Below are 22,026 nucleotides of genomic sequence, written 5' to 3'. Positions count from 1 at the left end.
ATCCAGACAGTGATTTTTTACATTTAATCCAAGAAGAAATCTAAGAGGCTCAACTTGGATACAGTTCCCCGTCATCTGAAAGTGTGGATTCACACGAGACTGCAGATGCGCATGTAGGCTACCAGGCCTTTCCCTTCAAGGATGGCGAGTTCTTCTACCAAACTGGGAGGTGGTTAATACTGTTTCAGATTTCTTAATTAATGAACTAAAAAATTGTGTCTGGGAGTGTATTCCAAACATTTCTGCTAAAACCCTACCAGGGAACAGGTTAATTTACAGAAGCAAGCTGACGACAGAAAGAGAGCTTCCAAATAATGCTTGGGCAACATCTGAATAGAAAACCATGACTGATGTAGCAGACTGAATAAGCACAGCTAGAAGTTCAATGCACTCTGTTCTTAGTTCTGCAAAAACAGAACTCATTTCCCTAAATCCAAGGGCAATAGATTAAGAAGTTTCCATTCTCACGGATGTAAACTGGGATGAATGGCATTGGAAGTAGGAAGATTTATGGGATGAACTTAGTGAATCCACAGGTTTCCCTTCCCAGTCATTTGCAGCGCCATCATCTACACCAAAAAATGGGAGAAATGGAGTTCCCCCGAGCTAAGCCCTGTATTGGACTATATAGCCCTGCTAGGGTTACAGGAGCGAGCTACACTCCCAGCACGGCAGCCCGGACGAGGCTCGAATTCACAATCCCCCGATTACGAGTCCAGCGCGCTACCACTGTGCTACCGCGCCCCCCAGCCTCCAGTTGAAGAAATCAGAATCAGATTCACTCTGATATTATGGGACACAATGACCTGAGAGTAAATGCAGATATAACAAAGATGAAGGTATCTAAGGTTGGTGGTAGTACCGTCAAAGGAGAGCAACCATGTGTGGTTTGCCACAAGGATGTGGGAAGTAATTCCATCTTGTGCAGTGTTTGTGATAAGTGGGTGCATTAGAGATGTAGTGGTATTACAGGTAGACTGTGAGATAATGTTGATTTCATGTGTGAGGTGTGTTTAGAAGAGCATGTGGAGATTGTCAGGCATGAAAGGACTGATCTTGTTGGCAAGTCTCTCAAGTGTATGGAAGAGTTTTGTTACTTTGGAGACATGTTATATGCTGGAAGTGAGGCTAGAGTTAGTTCTGTGGCTAGAGTGAGGAATGGTTGGAAAAAGTTCAGGGAGCTATTGCCTCTCCTGACATTGAGAAGGCCCTCCCTCCATGCTAAGGGATCTTTGTATGTGGCATGTATTAGAAGTGTAATGCTGTATAGTAGTAAGACCTGGGCAGCAAAAGGATGAGGATATTCACAGGCTCAAATGTACAGAATTGAAATTGATTAGGTGGATGTGTAGTGTGTCCTTGCATGTGAGGCCTGGGGGGACTATGTTTACAATGGAGGAGTTAAGAGGATGGGACTAGAGTGTACAGTGATGTGATGAGAGGTAGATTGAGAAGGTCTGGGCATATGGAGAGGATGGAGCATGACAGTTGGATGCAGAAAGTGAGAAGTGTCAACACTGGGGGCATGGTTGTGAGAGGCAGACCTTTTTGAAAAAGACCTGAAACAAAATGGAGAGGAGAAAGTGTGAGAGAATGGGAGTATGGATGGGGTATATGTGCAGGAGTAGGTGAGAATGAGAGGGCAAAGGAAGGAGTATGTATAGTTGTGAGTAAAAGATGGAAGAGGAGCATAAGACAGTATGGATCAGTTGGGTCAAGGATTGTGTGGGTAAAGTTGAAAGTTGGAATACAAATGTGGGCGATTGTGTGTGTGTATGCGCCAACGCAAGATCGTGCTAGAAGAGTTAGAGAAGAGTTCTGGACAAATGTAGAAGTGTGCATGGAAAAGTTTGGAAGGAATGAGAGAGTGTTTTTGATTGGTGATATGAATGGTAAAGTTGGGAATGTGAAGGTGGATGGAATAGTTGGTGAGTGGGGTGTGCCTGCTGAGATAGATGAGAATGGGAGTGCGTTAGTGGACATTTGTGCTGGGAGGGGGTTGGTGATAGCCAATACCCTCTTCAGGCATAAAATGATTCACAGGTATACATGGCGAGTGATGAGAAGGGTGGGTGGTGAACTGAGTGAAAGGAAGGCAATGATTGATTATGTGTGTGTGGATGAAAGGATGCGAAGATGTGTAATGGATGCAAGAGTGTATAGAGGTTGGGGGAGTGGACTTTCTGACCACTACTTGGTGATGGCCAGAATTAAAGTACAAGAAAGTTGGAGGAATAGAAGAAGGGAAAGACGAGAGGAAGGAGTAGTTGCAAGGAGAGTGGAAAGGTTACAGGAGGATGAGAAAAAGGCAGAGTATAAGAGAGAAGTGGAGGAACGATTGGGCAAATATGAATTGGAGCAGATGGGAGACGTGGAAGGTGTGTGTAGAATATTTAAAGAAGAAATATGTGCAGCATGTGATGTGGTGTGTGGAAGGAAGAGAAGACGGAGGGGGGTGCAAGGAACAGCATGGTGGACTGAAGAGGTGAAACAGGCTGTGGCACAAAAGAAGAAAGCATACAATGAATGGATGAGAAATAGGGGTGTGGAAGAGGTTGAGAGGCGGAAGAGAGAGTTATATGTAGAAAGGAAGAGAGAGGTGAAAAGATTAGTAAGAGAGAGTAAGAAGAGAGTGGATGAGGAATTTGGAAGAAATTTGAGTGTAAAGTGGAGGGACTGTAAGAAAATGTTCTGGAGAGAGGTGAAAAGAGTAAGACAGGGTGGAAGTGAAGTTAGCAGGGGAGTGAAAGATAAAAATGGTAGATTACTAGTGGAGAAGGGAGAAAAAGTGAGCAGATGGAGAGAACACTTTAAGGAATTGTTGAACGTAGAGGATGGAAGTAATGCGAGTATAAGTGGCTGGGGAATGGCTGGGAGAAGGAGGGAGGTGAGAAGACAGGAAGAAATCAGTAGGATAGAAGTTGTGGAAGCAATGAAGAAAGTTAAATCGGGGAAAGCCCCAGGAATTGATGGAGTGTGTGGTGAAATGCTGAAGCATGGGGGAGAGATAGTAGTAGAATGGATGTGGAAGATGTGCAGATTGGCCTGGGAGGAAGGTAGAGTCCCGGAGGATTGGAAGTCAGGTATAATTATTCCCTTGTACAAAGGAAAAGGGGAAAAAGAAGTGTGTGGTAACCATAGGGGCATTTGTCTTCTTAGTATAATAGGAAAAGTGTATGGTAGGATACTTATTGACAGAGTTAGAGAAAGAACAGAGAAATTAGTTGGAGAAGAACAGGGAGGCTTTAGGAAGGGAAGAGGTTGTGTAGATCAGATATTCATTCTCAGATCTTTAGTGGAAAAGTTTCTAGAGAAGGGAAAGAAGTTGTATGCGGCATTCATGGATTTGGAGAAAGCATATGACAGGGTGGATAGACAAGGATTGTGGAAAGTGTTAAGAATATATGGAGTAGATGGGAAGTTGTTGAATGCTGTGAAGAGTATGTACGATGGTGCGAAGGCTGCAGTGCGTGTGGATGGTGAACTAAGTGAATTTTTCTCTTTGAAGGTGGGGTTGAAACAGGGATGTGTCATGTCTCCATGGTTGTTCAATCTGTACATGGATGGGGTAATAAAAGAGGTACAAGGTAGAGTAGTGGATGTTGGAGTGGCCATGGTGAGAGAGGGTAGTGTTTGGAAACTCCCTGTACTGTTGTTTGCAGATGATACTGTGTTGTTGAGTGAAGACGAAGGAGAGCTGCAAGGCTTGGTGGATGAGTCTGGGAGAGTGTGTAAGAAACGGAATCTAAAGGTGAATGTAGGGAAGAGTAAAGTGATGGTCTTTGAGAGAGGTGAAGTCAGTGAATGTACAGCGAGGTTGGATGGTGAGGAATTGGAAAATGTGAGTACGTTTAAGTACTTGGGTAGTGTGATGAGTAAGGATGGAGGTTTGGAGGGTGAAGTGCTTGAAAGGGTACAGCAGGGAAGAAAGGTTGCTGGTTCTTTGAAAGCAGTGATAAGAAACAGGGAAGTGAGCATGGAAGTGAAAAAGTTACTACATGACAGTATTGTGATACCAACTCTAACGTAAGGAAGTGAAGCTTGGACGTTGTTGGAAGGACACAAGTCAAGAGTGAGAGCAGTGGAAATGAGTTATTTAAGAGGAGTCTGTGAAGTCACATGAAGAGACAGGCTGACGAATGAGGATATAAAGGAGCGTTGTGGTGTTGATGTGGATGTGATAGGAAGCGTTATGAGGAACACACTGAGGTGGTTTGGCCATGTGGAGAGGATGGAGGGTGAAAGACTGACGAAGAGAGTGTATGTGAGTGAGGTGGAGGGGGAAAGAGGGAGGGGGAGGCCGAGGATGAGATGGAGGGATGGGGTGGAGAGGTATATGAGAGAGGGGGGTGTGAGCTGGGAGCAGGGGAGTGAAATGGCGGGGGACAGGGCGACTTGGAGGCGATTTGTTTGTGGCCACCCCAAACGGGATTGAGGCGTCTGGCAATAGATAGATAGATAGATAGATAGATAGACCTGGGAAGAGGTCATAAAATGTGACCTCTGAGATAAAGGACAAAATAGGGAGGCTGTCAGAGATTGAGCAGCATGGAAAGCCACCACTAGGTGACCATGGCTGATGCACGCATGCATGTTGGAGCCTTTAGAAACAAAACAAGACGAAACGGAAGGGATGGTGATGCTGATGATGCCCTGACTCTGATGACTGGGGAGTCAAAACTTCGTCCAGTCTGTTCTGTTAGAAATCTGGTTGAACATTTCAATTTGAAACTAAATTATAAAGAACATATTAATCAAGCTGTCAGAAGTTGTAATTTGCACATCAGAAATCTGTGTTATAAGACAGTTTCTAAACCGGTGATGTCTCTTAACGATGGTTTTGTCTTGTGCTGGTTATTGCAGCTCATTATGGATTGATCTTGCAAATAATGTACTACAGAAGATTCAGTTGTTTTGAATAGGGCAGCAAGGTTTATCTATGATCTTTCCCCAAGAACTCCAACTACCTTATCTTTGAGTTACACTGGCTGCCAGTAAAGGCTAAATAAAATTTAAACTGTCTCATTTCTTTCAAGGTTCTTCAATCTGGTGAACCAAAGTATCTTGCTGAATTTGTGAAACTTTCTTTGGTACACCTAGGTGCGACATTATGAAATGAAGATGATCCCTCACACCTTGATAAGCCAAGAGCTGTTAATCAGTCATCTTTCTCAGATCAATCTTTTTTCTATACTGCCCCTAAGTTATATAATAAATTGCCATTACCCATGAGACACCTGACTTCTGCTTTATCTTTTAAGGGGCAGCTCAAAACTTTTCTCTTTACAAGGAGTATAATTCTGGGAGAGGTGCTGTGATGGATATTACAGGGTTTATTTTGCTGTCACTTCTGCTAACTCAAAGCTTGTATATGAATTACATCATTTTTTTTTTTTTGTTATTGTAAAAGTGTTGAAAGTGTGTCAAGTGTTAATGAATTCTTTAATGGAAGAACTGACAGTTTAGAGAAACAATAGCCAGATTATCATTATTATTATTATTGTTATTCTTCTTCTTATTATTATTATTATCATTATTACAGTAACCACTCTGGTACACAATTCTCCAGCCTCAACTACCCCCCCAAGCTGCAAAAACAAGTCTATTTTTCAACTTTCTCAAAAGTTGAAAAGTATTATGTCCGATTTATAGAGCTTGAATTTACACACCTGAAAATGCAAACGCCACCCACCCAGACCCAATAGTTACTGAGCTATGGTCCATAAAAGTTGATAACAGTTACCCGTCACAAAGAAAAATATGCTGGGGAGGGGCAAAGATACTCCATGCTAGGGGTGGAGGGGTGGGGGTGGGAGGTGGTGAGGCAAGGAGGGGGTGTACAGGAAAGGAGGGATGGGGGGAGACCACCACCAGACACAAAGGGTGGGCCCCAGTGGAGTACAGGGATGTGGGAGGGAGGGTAGGGGGGGAAATACCCTCCCCCCAGATGACTGGGGGAGGGGACATGGGGGGGGGATCCACATTGGAGGGGTGGAGGATGCATGAGGAGGGTGTGGGAGGGGTGTTGGTGGTGGTAAGAACGGAGGGAGGTAGGGTAGTAAGAATGTAGTGGGGTAGAGGGACGTGGCAAAAGGGAGGTGGGGGGTACACCCCCCACTGCCTGGGTATAGGCATGAATCCTCCCTCCCCTATGTTCAACACTTAGTTCTGATTGGTCAGAAGCCATCTATGTCACAGCCGGGATGGAGCAGGCTGCCGCCAGCTTTTTGTGGAAGTTGCACAATCAACGTTCCTCGTCCATTTAAAAAATTGTGAAAAAACGTTGATCATCGAGCTTGGTGCTTTACGGGTTAACTCCATTATTGGCATTTGAAATGTGTCTAAAACTCAACTTATACATGAGCATAAGCAGTAAGTGGCAGAACAGTCTATTCCTACAGATGCCTCCAAGAGGAAAGAGTAAAGAGTAAGAAAGCATGAATATAAAAACCTTAAATATCTGGCACTGTGTGATGACAATCCTGGCTAGAGCCTTGATGCGCTGGTAGGGGATTGGAGAAGAGAGAACAGCCAGAAGTAACTCAAGGCCTCCTTCTTCTTCCACAAGTGAGCAATATTTATCAGCTGTAAAATCAACAAATATTAGTTGTCGTGTTTTGGATGCCTTACATAAAACACAGTACTGTGCTGTAATGCACCATCATAATAATATTCATCATCATACTTCCCAATAAATAATGAGTACAGAATGAAATTTTAGAATTAGGAGAGAATACAAAAGCAATACAACCATCAAAAGAGTGCCTTGTGAAATGTGCATGTGTATGCAGCTCTGACAACTTCTGCAAACTTCTGTTCATCGTGAATGTTTACTTCATACTGCCCTCAAGCAGCACTTCTTTGATTTTCTCTGGAATGATTATTGTTTCCATGGTAAAGGGCAATCTGAATGTTTCTTACAGAGGATATTCTCTCAGGCATGGAAGCATAAACTCCTTTCTCTTATCCTAAGTCTTGGTTTGATCACACCTGTTCTAATGCTGTCCACAAGAAGGCAAAGGTACCAGTGACAACCCACTTCTGAATCTCATTTCTTACATGTTTCGGGCTGGATTAATTTTGCCAGTTTGTCATACTGCTAAGAACAGATTTATTTATACTAAATGCTCCATACTCTCTGACTTAAATTCTTCTCACTCCCCCTGGAACCTTGCCATGAACCATTCCAACAACTTTACTTTATCCTCCTCCTTTTTTTCCACTCTGATGGCTCTGTAGTTACTTCTTCTACTGACAGCACAGACTTATGTTCAGATTTTCCCCTCCTGTTCCATCTTACATGATTCCAGTGCTCTTCTGCCATCTCTTCCCCACTTGATTTCCTCATGACTGACATTAACATTTCTTCAGTTGATGTACTTTCTCCCCTCAATGGCCTCAATACTAACAAGACTTATGGGCCTGATGGGTCCCTCCTGTTTTCCCCAAGGGCTGTGCTTCTGTGCTTACACTCTGCCTAGATAAACTCTTTCACCTCTGTCTGTCAACCTGTACATTTTCTTCTTGCTGGAAGTTTGCTCTCATTCAGATTGTCCCAGACACAAGTGACCATTCCCATTCCCTTCACCCAACTGCTTTATCATCCTGTATTTCTTATGTTTTGTAACCTATTCTCAAGAAAAAAATTTAAAGCACCTCTCTTATCATAACCTTTCCAAGTGCCTGTAAGGGTTCCACCACGGGCACTCCACTGGCAATCTTTTCATCATTTTTTCCAGACACCTGGTCATCCTCTTTCCAGGACTTAGATAAAAGCTTTGTCATTGCACCTGACATTTCAAAGGCTTTTGACTGTCTGCTAAAAGTCCTTAATTCCAAACTGCCCTCCTACAGTTTCCATCCTGCTACCTGTGCCTTCATCTCTAGCTTCCTCTCTGGTTGTTTGTAAGCTGTTGTTGCAGACAGCCACTGATCTGCAAGAGCTGTCAATAGATGTGTTCCTCAGGGTTAAGTTCTGTCCTGTCACCAACTCTCGTCCTACTATTCATCAATGACTTAAGCTGTAAATCTAACCCTAGTCACTCAATACAATGGTGAGTCCACCCACTACCTTTCCATTCACATCTTGCAGTATCCATCACTGGAGTTACTTCAATTAACACAAGATGGGGCTACAGTACACCTTATTCCTGACCTGGCTCCTTCTCTGATTGGGGTAAAAGTAACCTTGTTGTTTTTAAGCATCAAAAACTCAATTCTTACATCTTTTGACCCAACCAAATTTTCGACAAGAGTATTAATTAATATTTAACAATATCCATTAATATTTAACAATAAATGGGTGCATAAGAGATGTAGTGGTATCAGAGGTAGACTGCGAGATAATGCTGATTTTATGTGTACGGCGTGCCAGGGTGAGCAGGTGGAGATCGTCAGACGTGAAAGGATTGAACTTGCTGGTGAATCTCTTGAGTGTGTGGAAGAGTTTTGTTATTTGGGAGACATGTTGTGTGCTGGAGGTGGGGCTGGAGCTAGCTCTGTGGCTAGGGTGAGAAGTGGTTGGAAGAAGTTCAGGGAGCTCTTGCCTCTCCTGGCATTGAGAGGGCTCTCCCTACGTGCTAAGGGGTCTTTGTATGCAGCATGTGTTAGGAGTGTAATGCTGTATGGCAGTGAGACCTGGGCAGTGAAGGAGGAAGACATTCGCCGGCTCAGACATACAGAAATGACAATGATTAGGTGGATGTGCAGTGCATCCCTGCGTCCAAGGCCTGGAGGGGCTGGGTTTACAATGGAAGAGTTGAGAGGTAGGATGGGACTGGAGTGTATTGGTGTTGTGATGAGGAGAGATAGATTGAGGTGGTTTGGACATGTGGAGAGGATGGGGGATGATAATTGGGTGAGGAAGGTGAGAAGTGTTAATATTGGGGGTGGGGTTATGAGGGGTAGACCGAGAAAGACATGGGACGAGGTCATTAAGTGTGACCTTAGGGTTAAGGGACTGAACAGGGAGGCTGCAATGGATCGTGCAGCATGGAGAGCCGCCATTAGGTGACCAAGGCCGACACATGCAAGCATGTTGGAGCCTTTAAAAACGAAACGATCCAACTCAATCCTGCATCATTTATTAACATACCTGGGGTTTCAATCTCCCAGTTTTTATCATGCAAAAGATCATATGACATCTCTTGTAAAATCTGCTTGCCTAGCCCTAGGCTCCTATGCTCCTCCTGGGTCACCGTATGACTGGATGATGGATGGATAGATGTAAAATCTGCTTCCATGAGATTAAGTGTACTAAGCAGACTCTGTGCTATCTTTATCCCTGCACAGCTGTTGACTTTTTACAGGGGTTTTATTCACCTCAGTCGAGTAAAACTCACATCTGTGGAGGGCTTTCCACATACAGTCCTTCTTAACAGAGTGGAGTCAAAGGCTTTTTATCTCATTTACTCTTCTCCATGTACTGGCTCCCTTCAACCTCTGTCTCTTCACTGCACTGTTGCATCTTTATCTCTTTTTATTGCTACTTCAAGGGACACAGCTCTTCTGAACTGTCTGCTTGCATCTCTCCTATATTTTGGAGGGCACATAGCACCAGTGTAGCAGCAAACTCTCACCCTCTTTCTGTCCAACTCTCAACTCTGGAACTGTCTTCCTCTGTCTGTACTACCTTCTGCCTGTAACCTTTTGACTTTTAAATGTAATGTGTCCAGAATCTCAAACTGAATAGATCCTGAATTTAGCTGTTTGTAAAAAAATAATAATAATATTAAAAAAAAAAAAAAGCCACTATTTTCTGTTCCTAGAGATGACATTAAGTTGCTGGATGCAGAAACCTCTAGAAAATATTACTTTATGGACTAAAGAGTTGCTTGAAAAACAAAACAAAAAAGCTAAAAATACCACTAAAAACTGCTATTTAGAGGGGGGTCAATATCTCAGTTCAAGCCCTGCCATGATGGACTGACAGCTGATGATCAAGAAGTGCAGTAAGTATACTACAAATACTGCTCAAGCTGTTAGCCTGGAGAGTTTTTCACAATGACCTTATCAGGTAGGTGGGAATACTCAGATACCATGAGGTGGTGGTAAAATCTCATTACCTGATAGGTGAAGTACAGGCATACCCCGGTTTAACGATGTAATTGGTTAGGTAAAACCCCATTGTCAGACGGGGTATCGTATAACGGGGTACTTTTAACATGTAAATCAATGTGTACCGTTTACTACCCTTGGGCTTCCCCCCAAACCATGTCCAAAACCCACCCAAATGAGCCCCAAAACAGGTTTAAAGACAATCTAAATGGCCTAACAGCTGTCAAGCAAGCTAACCTAGGCCTAACACCTGTAAATAACTCACTAAAACCAATAAATAAAGCCTGAAAATCATAAGGAATAGGTTAGAAAATATCAAACACATCTCATTACTTACTTCTTGTATGTCCATGTCCGGTCCTGGTCATCATCCATGCTATCCCCTCCGAAGCTAGGGGACATGTGGTACCCTCCACCACTCAATCCTCCTCCTCAAAACCCTCAAACCCCATCTCCAGGGAAGGGTCAGAGGTGGGGGAAGCCTGGAGAGGTGGGGTGGTTGTAGCGGGAGACTGATGCACTTGCTCTGGGGGTGGCGATGGTGTGCGACGTGATGAAGCAGGCAGTGGCGATGGAGTGTGATGCAATGGCTCAGGCAGTGGCAATGAGATGCAATTGAGTGTGATGCGATGACAGCGGAGGTGGTGAGGGAGAGAGCTGCGATGACCGCTGAGGTGGCGAAGGAGACCGCTGCGATGAATGACAAGGTAGCAATGGAGTCAGTTGCAGTGGCTCATGTCATGGCGAAGGAGACAGAGACAGTGGCCAAGGTGGTGAGGGAGATGGAGGCTGGGGCAAGGAAGGCAGCGATGGAGTGGCAGAGTGCAGTAGTGGAGACACAGGTGACATGGATCAGCTGGAGGTTAGGTCCAGCACTACAGGCTGAGCACATCCTCGGCGGGAGGAGACACTTGGTGTTTCTCTGCTGGTTGAAGGTTGGGGAGATGCTCTCCTGTATCAAGGCTGGAGAGATGCTCTGCTCGTCGAGGGCTGGGGAGATCCTGTGTGACTTGCTGGAATGGTGGGGGTCTGCTTGAAGAAGACTGTGATTGTAGTCTGCCTGGCCACCCTCTTCTCCTCCAGCATCGTCCTGTACACCTTCGTCCCCTCCTCGAGCCGATCAGCTGCATCCCTGCTTCATCCTGGAAGGGGGTTGTGTGTGGGCATAAGCTCAAGTATCTTGTCCAGCTTTGTTAGCATCTCCCTCAGGATTGTTATATTCAGAGCTCGCACTTCAGGGACGACCTCCTCCTCCTCTGCCTCCTGCTGTGCCCGCTGGATCTCAATATTGAGGAGCTCCTCGTTGCTGAGCTCCTCCCTGTCGCTCTCGAGAACATCCTCCACATCATCCTCATCAACCTTCCCAAAGTCCGCCTCATGCAATAACTGCACAATGTCCTGGCACACATGCTGCACCGGCAGAGCTTCCATGCCCTCAGGGAAGACGGTGAAGAAGTGGATGCAATCTGGCCACAGCATCCACCACACATTGTTCATGGTGGCCTGGCAAACCTCATGCCATTCTGCAGTGATATTCTCTAGGGCATGGCGTGTGTTGTATCCCTTCCAGAACTGCTGCATTGTTGTCCTGTCATCACTGTCACAGGCCCTCACCAACTGCTGCATAGTGCAGTGGAGGTAATAAGCTTTAAAAGCAGCGATCACCCCTTGGTCCATCGGCTGCAACAAGGACATGGTGCTGGGGGACAGAAACACCACTTCTATATTGCTGGCCCATTCCTTCATCGTGGGAGGGTGGCTAGGTGCACTGTCTACCACCACAAGAAATCTGTTCGCCAAATTCTCCCGCGAGGCATACCTCTTCAGCACACGAGAGAGGTACGAGTGGAAATAGAACGAGCAGATATCAGAAGTCAGCCAGGCCTTCTTGTTTGACTTCACGATAACCCCAAGGTTTTCTTTAACATACCCCACCAGAGCCCTGGGGTTCTCAGAGTGGTAGACAAGGAGTGGCTTCAACCTGAGGTTGCCCTCAGTGTTATCTCCCAGCAGGAGTGTCAGCCAGTCCTTCAAGGGCTTAAATCCTGGTAAAGACTTTTCCTCCATTGCAAGATGTGTCTTGGAGGACATTTTCTTCCAATTGGCAAATTATCACCTGGCAACACCCCACGTGCACTCGTTCGCTAATTTTCCCCTGTTTATTTCCCCTTGAAATATGCTGTATGACCTGTTCTCATAATAAAAATATATAAAAGAAAGGAAAGGAGAAGCCTAAGTGATATTTACATTCACCTGGAACTACCTAATTTCCTGCCAATCATTTCACAGCATACAGATTAGCAGCTGTCACCTCGCTGATGTTGTCAACCCTTGGCGGCCCCAATCCTCATATCCGCCTCATCATTCAGTTCAGTGTTGTCTGTTGAGATGAAAGCACGTGGCACTCGCGCCCCTTCATTTCCGCCGCTTCTAAAGGGTCCTGTGACCTCTACCCCTACTAAACCTCGTGTGGGAAGGGGTAAATGACTAAGTGACTGCTGTGGAGTGTGAAATGGCTAATTTATCCATGATAATGATGGACAGTGACTACAATCTTTCTGGTGAATCGTGTGATGAGCCAGTGGAGGAAATGGTGATAAACTACGAGTGCTTCAGTGTCCCAAGTTCATCCTGGCTCCAAGGGAAAGGAGCCCTTAGTTACTGGATGTGACAGCGTATAACATAGTGTAAATAAAATAGAAATGTAAACAATTACTAATATAAGAATATGAGTACAAATAATTGGAGTAATGACAGTGAAAGCTTGCTCTCTATGTTAGTTTACTGAATGAGAAAGTTAATGCCTGAAGTGAAAATAAACTACTATTACTGAAGGAAACTTATGGATAAATACCGTGTATATATATATATATATATATATATATATATATATAAATAAGTGTAATAAAGTAATAGGAATATAAAGTGTGAGTGTGTTTATGAATAATAAATGAAAGAATACCAGCGGGGAACGAGCACAAGTGGAAAGCTCGTACGCGCTCGTAATTTTCATTGCTTTCACAGTGTTTTTTTTTTTGGAGTATAGATTCCAAACTACTTGAAAATCATAGAATAGTGTTTCTAGTGATAATATCAGGCTGTGGTAATCATATTACGGGGTGTTGGGATGTGTAAAGTGAAGACTTCGTTACCCAACTTCAGAAGTCTCCACAAGTCCTACGGTAGTCGATGAAGGTTCAACAAACATCCCAGGAGAAAGCTGAAGGTATGTGCCATATGCATATGTAATTATAATATTCTAGGACTAATAACTGATTTTTGGCAAATATTTTTAAAAAGTCAGTCAGAGCGCGAATCTCCCCGCGTGAGGTGCACGGACCGCCTCCGACATGCCCGCGCTTAAGGGGTTAAAAGAACGTACTACGCTGCTATGATAGTGAAAACGCGGCCTGAGGCCAAAAATTATGGAATATTTAGTCATTATGCCAGACAACTGGTCAAAGCACAGTAAAAAAAAAACAGACAAAATGCGAGCAGATTTAGTCATAGTACGTGTTGCATCTGCCCATGATGTATGCATGTCATGTGTCTGTGCAGGGTGTCGTCACGGTCTACCCTGTACTGAGCATTCCTGTGCCACTCCAGTCAACCCTCTCCTCACTCTGCCTCCACATGTGCTGTGTATTAACTTTGCTCTTATTTTTTGGTCACCTGACCCAGCCTAACCATGTTGCCCTACCGTGACGTAGCAAGACGGCAGAAGAGTTTGACCCAGGAGCAGAAGCTTGACATGATCAAGCGGAAGGAGAGAGGAGAACGTAATTGTGCCATCGCCAAAAAGTGCCAAGTCAACAAGTCAACTATTCGTCTGACCCAGCTCTTGTTATGATGGAAAGGTACCTGTCATATACTGCAACCTACGGGAGAGGGAAGGAGTTCCAATCTGCTCTATAAATTTATGAACGACTCTGTGCAGCCGGCGTGGCCAGAGGACCATACTGGGGACCAGTAGGAGTCCTGCCCTGCCTTGGAACCCCTCCCCCTCCCCCTAGGAAGCCCATAAACTCTTCAATTAAAGGTGAGGAACCTTCCAGTGTTTGCATGTAATGAGGTCATTTTAAGATAGGTAAAAGTCCTGGGAAAAATCCCAGAAATTCGCCCCAAAAGGTGAAGTTTAGGCTGGCTTGGGTACCATGAAACCCCTTAACATGTAAAAATATGGTTGTATAATGCGGAATTTTCATAAAGCGGGACATGCCAGGAACAACATTCGTGCGTTATGTGAGAGGTAACTCTATATATATATATATACACACACACACACACACACACACACGTGTATATATATATATATATATATATATATAGTGCTCGTCAGAAGTATGGAGCGCCTATGTCAGGGCGTGCAATACTTTTGGCGAAAAAAGAATCACCCTTTTTTGGTACTAAAAATTGAGCCAGATGTTTGGGCTGCTAACATGACCTCACGGCAGCTTGAGGCCTTACTATGCACTGGTTGGCTCCTGCCTGAGTTGCCTACAGGCTGCGTGAGAGACAGGAACTCCACCGCTCCTCCCTCTCTTCTTGCGCCATTTTTTACCTAGTGTCCAGCAGTGTTTTGGCTTTTGCCGCTTTGTTATGGCCCCTACCCGTGAACTTTCGAGTGAAATCATATCACAGATCATTGCTCTAAAGGAGGCAGGCCACCCCATGAAGGAAATTGGCGATTTGGTTGGTGTGGCTCGTTCGACAGTGCAGAGGTGGTGTGCCCATTTTCGAGTGGAAAATAGTGATGACGTTCCTACAAAGAAACCGCGGTCTGGTAGGCCCAGGAAAACTTCCCCGAGGTCTGTTAATGTGTTAAAACGTGCAGTGGAGTCTAATCCTCATGTGAGTGCAAGGAAAATTAAGGAGAGCAACCCGGAAATGTTTGGTGAGGTTTCAGTCCGCACGGTGTCTCGAAGAGTCCATGAACTTGGTTACACAAGTCACAGGCCTGTGAGAAAGCCTCTTCTTACACGTTACCAGTGACTTCGTAGGCTTGCCTTTGCTAACAAGTACCTTAACTGGGGTGAGGACCAATAGTTGTCAGTGTTGTGGTCTGATGAGGCAACGTTTAGTGTTACCTGTAATCGAAGAGCGCGTGTGTACCGGAGCAAAGGTAGTGACCCGCTTGACCCCCATTACGTGGAGAGCACAGTTAAACATCGTGATTCACTTATGGTATGGGGTTGTTTCTCTGAAAAAGGTTTGGGGAAGCTTGTTGTGCTTCCCAAGAACTGCAGAGTGAATCAGGACGTTTACCTAGAGCTTCTTTGTGATCATTTACCTGAGTCCTTCGAGCTCACAGGTGCACGAGTGTTTCAGCAGGACGGTGCACCTGCTCATAAAGCCAAATCAGTCACCAACTGGCTTCATGACTGCGAGATCTCCTTCATGAAAGACTGGCCAGGCAATAGCCCAGACCTCAACCCGATAGAAAACCTCTGGTACCTCGTAAAGAAGAATCTCCAAGGGAAGGACGTGAGCTCTCTGCCTAAGCTGGAAGCAGCCATTCGTGACTCCTGGGCAAAAATACCACCCCAGCACCTGAGGAACCTCGCCCTTTCACTTCCACGACGTCTAAGGTCTGTGAAGAAGCGTAAAGGATACCCTACCAAGCATTAAAGGTAAATATAATGCATTATTTACATGTTTTTTCAATGTTGAATGGTTTGTTTCATAGGAGGTACTCAGGGCGCTTGATACTTCTGACGAGCACTGTATATATATATATATATATATATATATATATATATAGTGGGCTCGCACAACGCGTGTCACCGCAGTGTGCGATTCGCCTTGTGCACGAGTGACCAAAAATCATAACCAAAAACCCTTTAATGCGCGAGTTTACCGCACAGAACGCGAGGCAGAGGCAAGAAGTGGCTCAAAAATGTCATTTTCTACTAGTGCGAAACCACCCCTCACAAAGCGCGTCACGTGTCGTCATGCTGATGCGCAGAAATTCCCGAGCATTCTACTGCGCAGCTTGGGGTACAAGGGAGCGGGCGCGCCATAACAGTCCCGGCTCGTGCACTGTGCGGATCCGCTCTCTACAGCTAACCTGTCATGTACAACGTGTGGTGTTTTTTGTGCTGCCTGTACTTTGCTGCACCATGGCTCCAACCCCAAGAGTAAAGAAACTTCGGACGCACGCCACCAAGTTAAAGATAATTAAGATGAAGGAGGAGGGTCAAGGAAACATGGCTATCGGGAGAACCCTGGGACTGGCTGAATCTACAGTGAGAACTGTGTGGAAGAACCATGAAGCCATAAAGGCTGTAGTGAAGATGTACGGTGCCTCTGACCTAGACGGCCGTTCGCGGGTGGGAAATCGTGCTATGATATTAATGGAGCGCTATCTTGCCACCTTCATAATGTGGAAAGAAAAGGAAGGTGTTCCACTCAATGGAAGATTTATTCGGAACCAAGCCCACCTTTTTTACAAGGTTGCATCTCGAAGGTTAAAAGTGGAAAAACCGTTCAGGGCATCGGTTGGATGGCTGGACTGTTCTCTCAAGCGCAAGGAACTCCGTTACGTGAAATTGTCTGGTGAACGTGCCTCTGCTGGCCGCGAGAGACTATCCTGCAATATTTAAAACGATTATTGAAGAGGGACTGTACACCAAGGACCAGATCTACAACATCGATGAAACGTCCTTATATGACAAGGCCATGCCAAAATCAACTTACATTGCTAAAAAGACAGAAACAAGCCCATGGTCGCAAGCTCCAGAAGTGTAAGATGATGGTAATGTTCGCTGTAAACCTGTCTGGGAGCCACAAGATGAGGCCAGTTGTTGTACACACAGCTTCACATCCAAGGTGCTACAAACACCTCACGAACATGGATGCAAGTGGCATGTATTGGTATAAGTTCGTAAATGGTTGGATGACCGGGAACATTATGGCAGACTGGTTAACGTGGCGGTGTGTCCCTGATGCGAGAGCCAAGTGTCGGGAACTGGGCATTCCATTTAAGATGCTCCTTGTGCTTGATAACGCACCAAGTCACCCTCCATATCTGGAAGATCTTCACAAGGATTGTCGTGTTGTGTTTCTGCCGCCCCGCACAACGTCACTAATGCAGCCACTTGATCAAGAACTAATCGCCACAGTGAAGCATTTCTACCATAAGGAAGTGTATGACTACCTACGCAGGAAGACCGACACACAAGAGGAGCTTCATGCCCTACAAGAAGATCACGACGAAGACCTTGATGAGGCATCTGCTCCTGTTCCATCTCCACCAGCACCTCTATCCCGACCTACCACAGATGCCATGACTGTTGAGGCATTTTGGCGTAACTTTACGGTGAAGGACGCAGTTGAATTTCTCCTTCAAGCCTGGCACCAGATTACACCTGCAACGGTGAACCATGCGTGGCGAATGCTCGTGCCTCACCTGTGCATCACCCAGGAGACGGCCATTCAACCACTGGCTGATGCTGAGGCAGCAACATTGACAGCAGCACAAGCTGTACCAGGTTTCGTGGACATTACATTGGCGGACATACAAGAAGTGCACACTGCTACTGAGGAACAGCCTCCCGAGGAAGTGTTGCAACGGATAGACGAGGCTGATGCAGAGCCCGACACCAGACAGAGTCAAGCTGAGCAGTCTAGTGTGATGGAAGGCAGAACTGAGTTGTGTATGTCAAACATTAGCAAGATCCTTGCTGCCATGGATAAGCTCAAGGAAGAGGTGAAGGCACAGGAAGTGAGCAACCTAAGAACGGAGGAACTTCTGGCTGGTATCGACAAACTCTTCCGTTTCTACACAGACAGGCACAGGGAAGAAATAAACAGGAGAAGACAGACGCTCATAACAAGCTACACACAGCGGGCTAAAGTTGGTGAAATAGCAGAACCATCGACATTGTCTGCTCCTGATCCTGTTGAGGATGAAGAGGATGCAATGTAAGAAGTGTCAGCATTCGACTTTGAAGGGTTTATGGCCGAAGTGAGTGACTTGGATGCTCCTGGGGAAGGTGATCAAGAGGAGTCTGCGGCGGGAAGTGTTGGTGCGGTGGGGAGTGCGGCGTTGTAAGTGTTGCCGTGCCTCGGAACCCCTGTTATTTAAGGTCATCAGGCCTGTTGTCTACTGTTGTTAAGGTGACTACCCATATTTTTGTTATTGTAGCTAAAGCTTTAGTACAATGTCTGAAACATATGACATTTATTATGTCTCTAAGGGCCAAAAAATGTCCAGGTATGAGGGGGTACCACCCATATGTAATTATTCCCATAAGATTATGTATTCCTAGTACGCGAATTCCCAGTGCGCAAGCGCGTGCACCGCCCAATCTCTCACGTACTATGCGAGCCCACTATATATATATATAGGAAGCTCGCCCCCAACGCGTGGGTTTTGTTCCTAACGTGGTGCGTTCGGTGCAAAACCGCGTAAGTTTCAACTACTCCTTATTTTGCTCCCTAGATCTCCTAAACGTGGTCTTTTGCTGTTATCTGCCATTGGTAATCAATATGAAGGACTTTTTTTAAGTGGTTAAAAGGTTTATTTAATGTTATAACTTACAAATACAGTACGGCACAGCAAAACTTCAACATACAAATACGTAAACACAAGGCAACATTCCGATGCCGAAACCAATTGGAGTCGGAATGTTGCCTTGTGTTTACGTATTTGTATGTTGAAGTTTTGCTGTGCAGTACTGTATTTGTAAGTTATAACATTAAATAAACCTTCTAACCACTTAAAGTGCTTCATATTGATTACGAATGGCAGATAACAGCAAAATACTACGTTTAGGAAGTCTAGGGAGCAAAATGGTTTCGGGACTATTCGCAGTCAAGCCAGTTCGACGTCACAACAATAACAAGACAACATAGACTTTGATGGATCCCCCTGAAATATAGTTATTAAAGTATTGATTAATTAACAATAAGTATAATTATAAAAGTATTGATTAATTAATATGAGTATAATTATTGAATGACGGGGAATCATCCAGGGTGCGAATTGTCCTGACAAGGAATTGACATGATGGCGAATTGTCTTGGAACCCACCGATCGTGTGTAATCTATAAATCAGGTTAACTGGTTACAAGGCTTTATTTAATGCTTTAACTTTCTTTAAGTGCTTTAACTTACAAGTGCATACCAGAATAGTAAATAATTAACTTACAATTACAGTACTGTGGAAAAGCAGTACAGCAAATATTTAACACAAATAAAAAAGGTAATATTCTGACGCCTATCAGAAAACTGGTTATAAGACTTTATTTCTTGCTTGAACGTTATTTAATAATACTTCAACTTGCACATAAACTTACCAGAACAGTACTATAAATATTTAACTTACAAATACAGCACTGAGGAAAAGCAGTACAGTGAATCACATCACGTGATCAAAACAAACCGTGCGTGCTGAGCTGATGTTCGAGGATTTGGCCTTTCAAAGGCCTCTCGTGTAAATTTATAGTTTTCGTAATGGTTCTTTAATCGGACGTTGTCTTATATGTATCCCAGCACTAACTGTGTATAATTGCGAGCGCGTTCGGCGAGAACGTGTTTGGGGCGAGTTTACTGTATATATATATATATATATATATAGTACAAGTCCTATTATTCGGCATCTATGGGACCAGGATGATGCCGAGAAATTAGATTTGCCGAATAATCAAAAACCTACCCACTCAGTACCTTAAATATATTGGTGAACACTCATCACCACCTACGGTACGGTATTACAACTGTGTTTGGAGAGAGTACTGTATACTGTACAATACTGCAATCAATACAGTACTATACCTGAATCTGAAATACAGTATATATATATATATATATATATATATATATATATATATATATATTAGTGAACATATACAAGTGTAATGACACAGTAGGCATACAAGTCAGGTAACACTTCCTGGATGGCCGAAATGATACGGAATATTACCTACCAGCTCAGTACATCACTTGTATTGGTGAACTCATCACTACTTATATTATTACAAATATGTTTGGAGTGAGTACTGTATATAGTACTTTTTCCAAACAAAATAAAATAGTCGGAAAATTGCATAAAATAAAGTAAAGGGATCTGAATTGGTAAGGTCTTTCTGATGAAAGTTATAACTTACATTTAGCACTCACTCTTTTGTTCTTTTTTTTTGTTTACATGTGAAAGGAGAGTACTGATGGAAACAGTAATGTATTCCATGAACCCCTTAATAACCTCCGACATTGAACAACCCTTTACAGTACCGATGTCGAGTTAGTGAGCTATGGAAAAACTGTGAACAATTATGGGAATGGAACGAAGGTCACTGCTATGATTACACGACTCTAGCTACGATTCCAAGCAGTCAGGGGGTCAGTTAATGTCAGATGTTTTCGCCCATTTGGTAAATGCACCATAACTCTATTAATTCTCCAGTCAATCATAGCGAATCATAGCATGGGTTTAGGAAGCTAAATAACACATTTCTAGGTGCGCCAGACGATTATCTTCACATCTTATAAGAAAATGGAAGAAATTAAATCCCTCTCTGAGTACGTAAAGTTCTTCCATTCTTCTGAAATCAATTTATTTTTCTTAACCCCTAAAACGCGGCTGTGTACAGTCGTTCCCCCCCGAGTGGCGGAGTTGTATCGCGGTCTGAGTACCTGTAGGAAAATATTCGCCAAAAATCAGAGATTAACCCTAGAACATTATACTTGGTATGGCAGATAGTACTTACATTCAGCTTTCTCCAGAGACAGGTGTTGAGCCTTCGTGGACTACCCAAGGACTTGTGGAGACTTGCAAAGTTGGGTAACCAAATCTTCACTTTCACACCTCCAGCAACCCGGTTTCCCCTCTACCACAGCCTCATTCTGTCACAGTAAACTTTATACTACAACGTAAAGGTAGTTAGGAATCCGTATTTGTACAATAAGCACTGAAAATAAGGCTAAAATCAACGGAGCGTACGGCCGACATGCACTGTGGCGGCGGTCTTCCCGTCACTCAACAAACATTTCCATTTTCACAGCTAAAAACATGTATACTACATTATTTTCAATCATATTACTTCCCAAAAGATCACCACGGCGTGCTTTTTATTCTGCCTTACGTCCGCCACTTTATTCTCGTTCCTGTCGGCCGCTTGCACTGACTGGGAAGAGCTAGAACTCGCCATAATCTCACTTTGAAAGCCTGCAGTAAACTGACGCTAAACAGAGGCAAACCATGAGAAAAAAAGCTAGTGTTACAACTGGGGAAACAAGCGTTTCCTAGTAGCATAAACTGCTTGTGAGAGGAGATCGCAGATTTACAGTTCTGAGCGCTCAGAGTGCTGCCAGGTATCACAGCCAGGCTGGCCGGGCCGTGGTGGTGGGGGGACGGGGGGAAAACGCGATATTTGGCAACAACTGAGGTCAGTAGTACAAAGGTAAAGTATGCTAGTTGTAGCTAGAGGGTGGTGGTACTGATAGACAATACCAGCTGGAGCCTGCTTGCCCACAGTTATTCAAAATTTACTAAAATCGCAAACGCGACGACCCGCCGTCCTGCCCTGTTGGCCGAGCATCGCAAACGCGACGATCCACGTTTTAGGGGTTAAAGATGGGAAGATAATCGTCTGGCTCACCTAGCAATGTGTTATTTAGCTTCCTAAACCCATGCTATGATTCGCTATGAGTCACGGAAAGATTGATAAAGTTACGGTGTATTTACCAAATGGGCGAAAACATCTGAGATTAACCGACCGCCTAACTGCTTGGAATCGTAGTGTAGTCATGCAAACATACCAGTGACCTTCGTTCCCTTCCCATAATTGTTCAGTTTTCTCTATAGCTCACACTAACTTAATATCACTGACATCGGCACTGTAAAAGGTTGTTCAATGTCGGAGGTTATTAAGGGGTTAATGGGATATATTACTGTTTGCATCAATGCTCTCTCTTTCACGTTAAGCACAAAAACAAACAAAAGAATGAGAACTAAATGTACGTTTAAC

The 22,026-nt window shown here is 44.3% G+C and overlaps 1 protein-coding gene across 1 annotated transcript in view; it reads right to left on the bottom strand.

Moving 5' to 3' along the window:
* LOC145400934 (protein zer-1 homolog) overlaps positions 1-22,026 on the bottom strand; it is a 397,151-nt gene that overhangs the window by 22,076 nt on the left and 353,049 nt on the right. The window contains exon 12 of the mRNA XM_080273299.1: positions 6,452-6,585. Within this exon, the coding sequence (XP_080129425.1) occupies positions 6,452-6,585 (134 nt within the window). The remainder of the gene's footprint in view (positions 1-6,451; positions 6,586-22,026) is intronic.

The sequence above is a fragment of the Coenobita brevimanus genome, chromosome 54 (genome assembly GCF_032717465.1).
Source record: "Coenobita brevimanus isolate Jiangsu-jjx chromosome 54, ASM3271746v2, whole genome shotgun sequence".
Taxonomy (NCBI): domain Eukaryota; kingdom Metazoa; phylum Arthropoda; class Malacostraca; order Decapoda; family Coenobitidae; genus Coenobita; species Coenobita brevimanus.
This window is presented reverse-complemented; position numbering and strand designations above follow the sequence as displayed.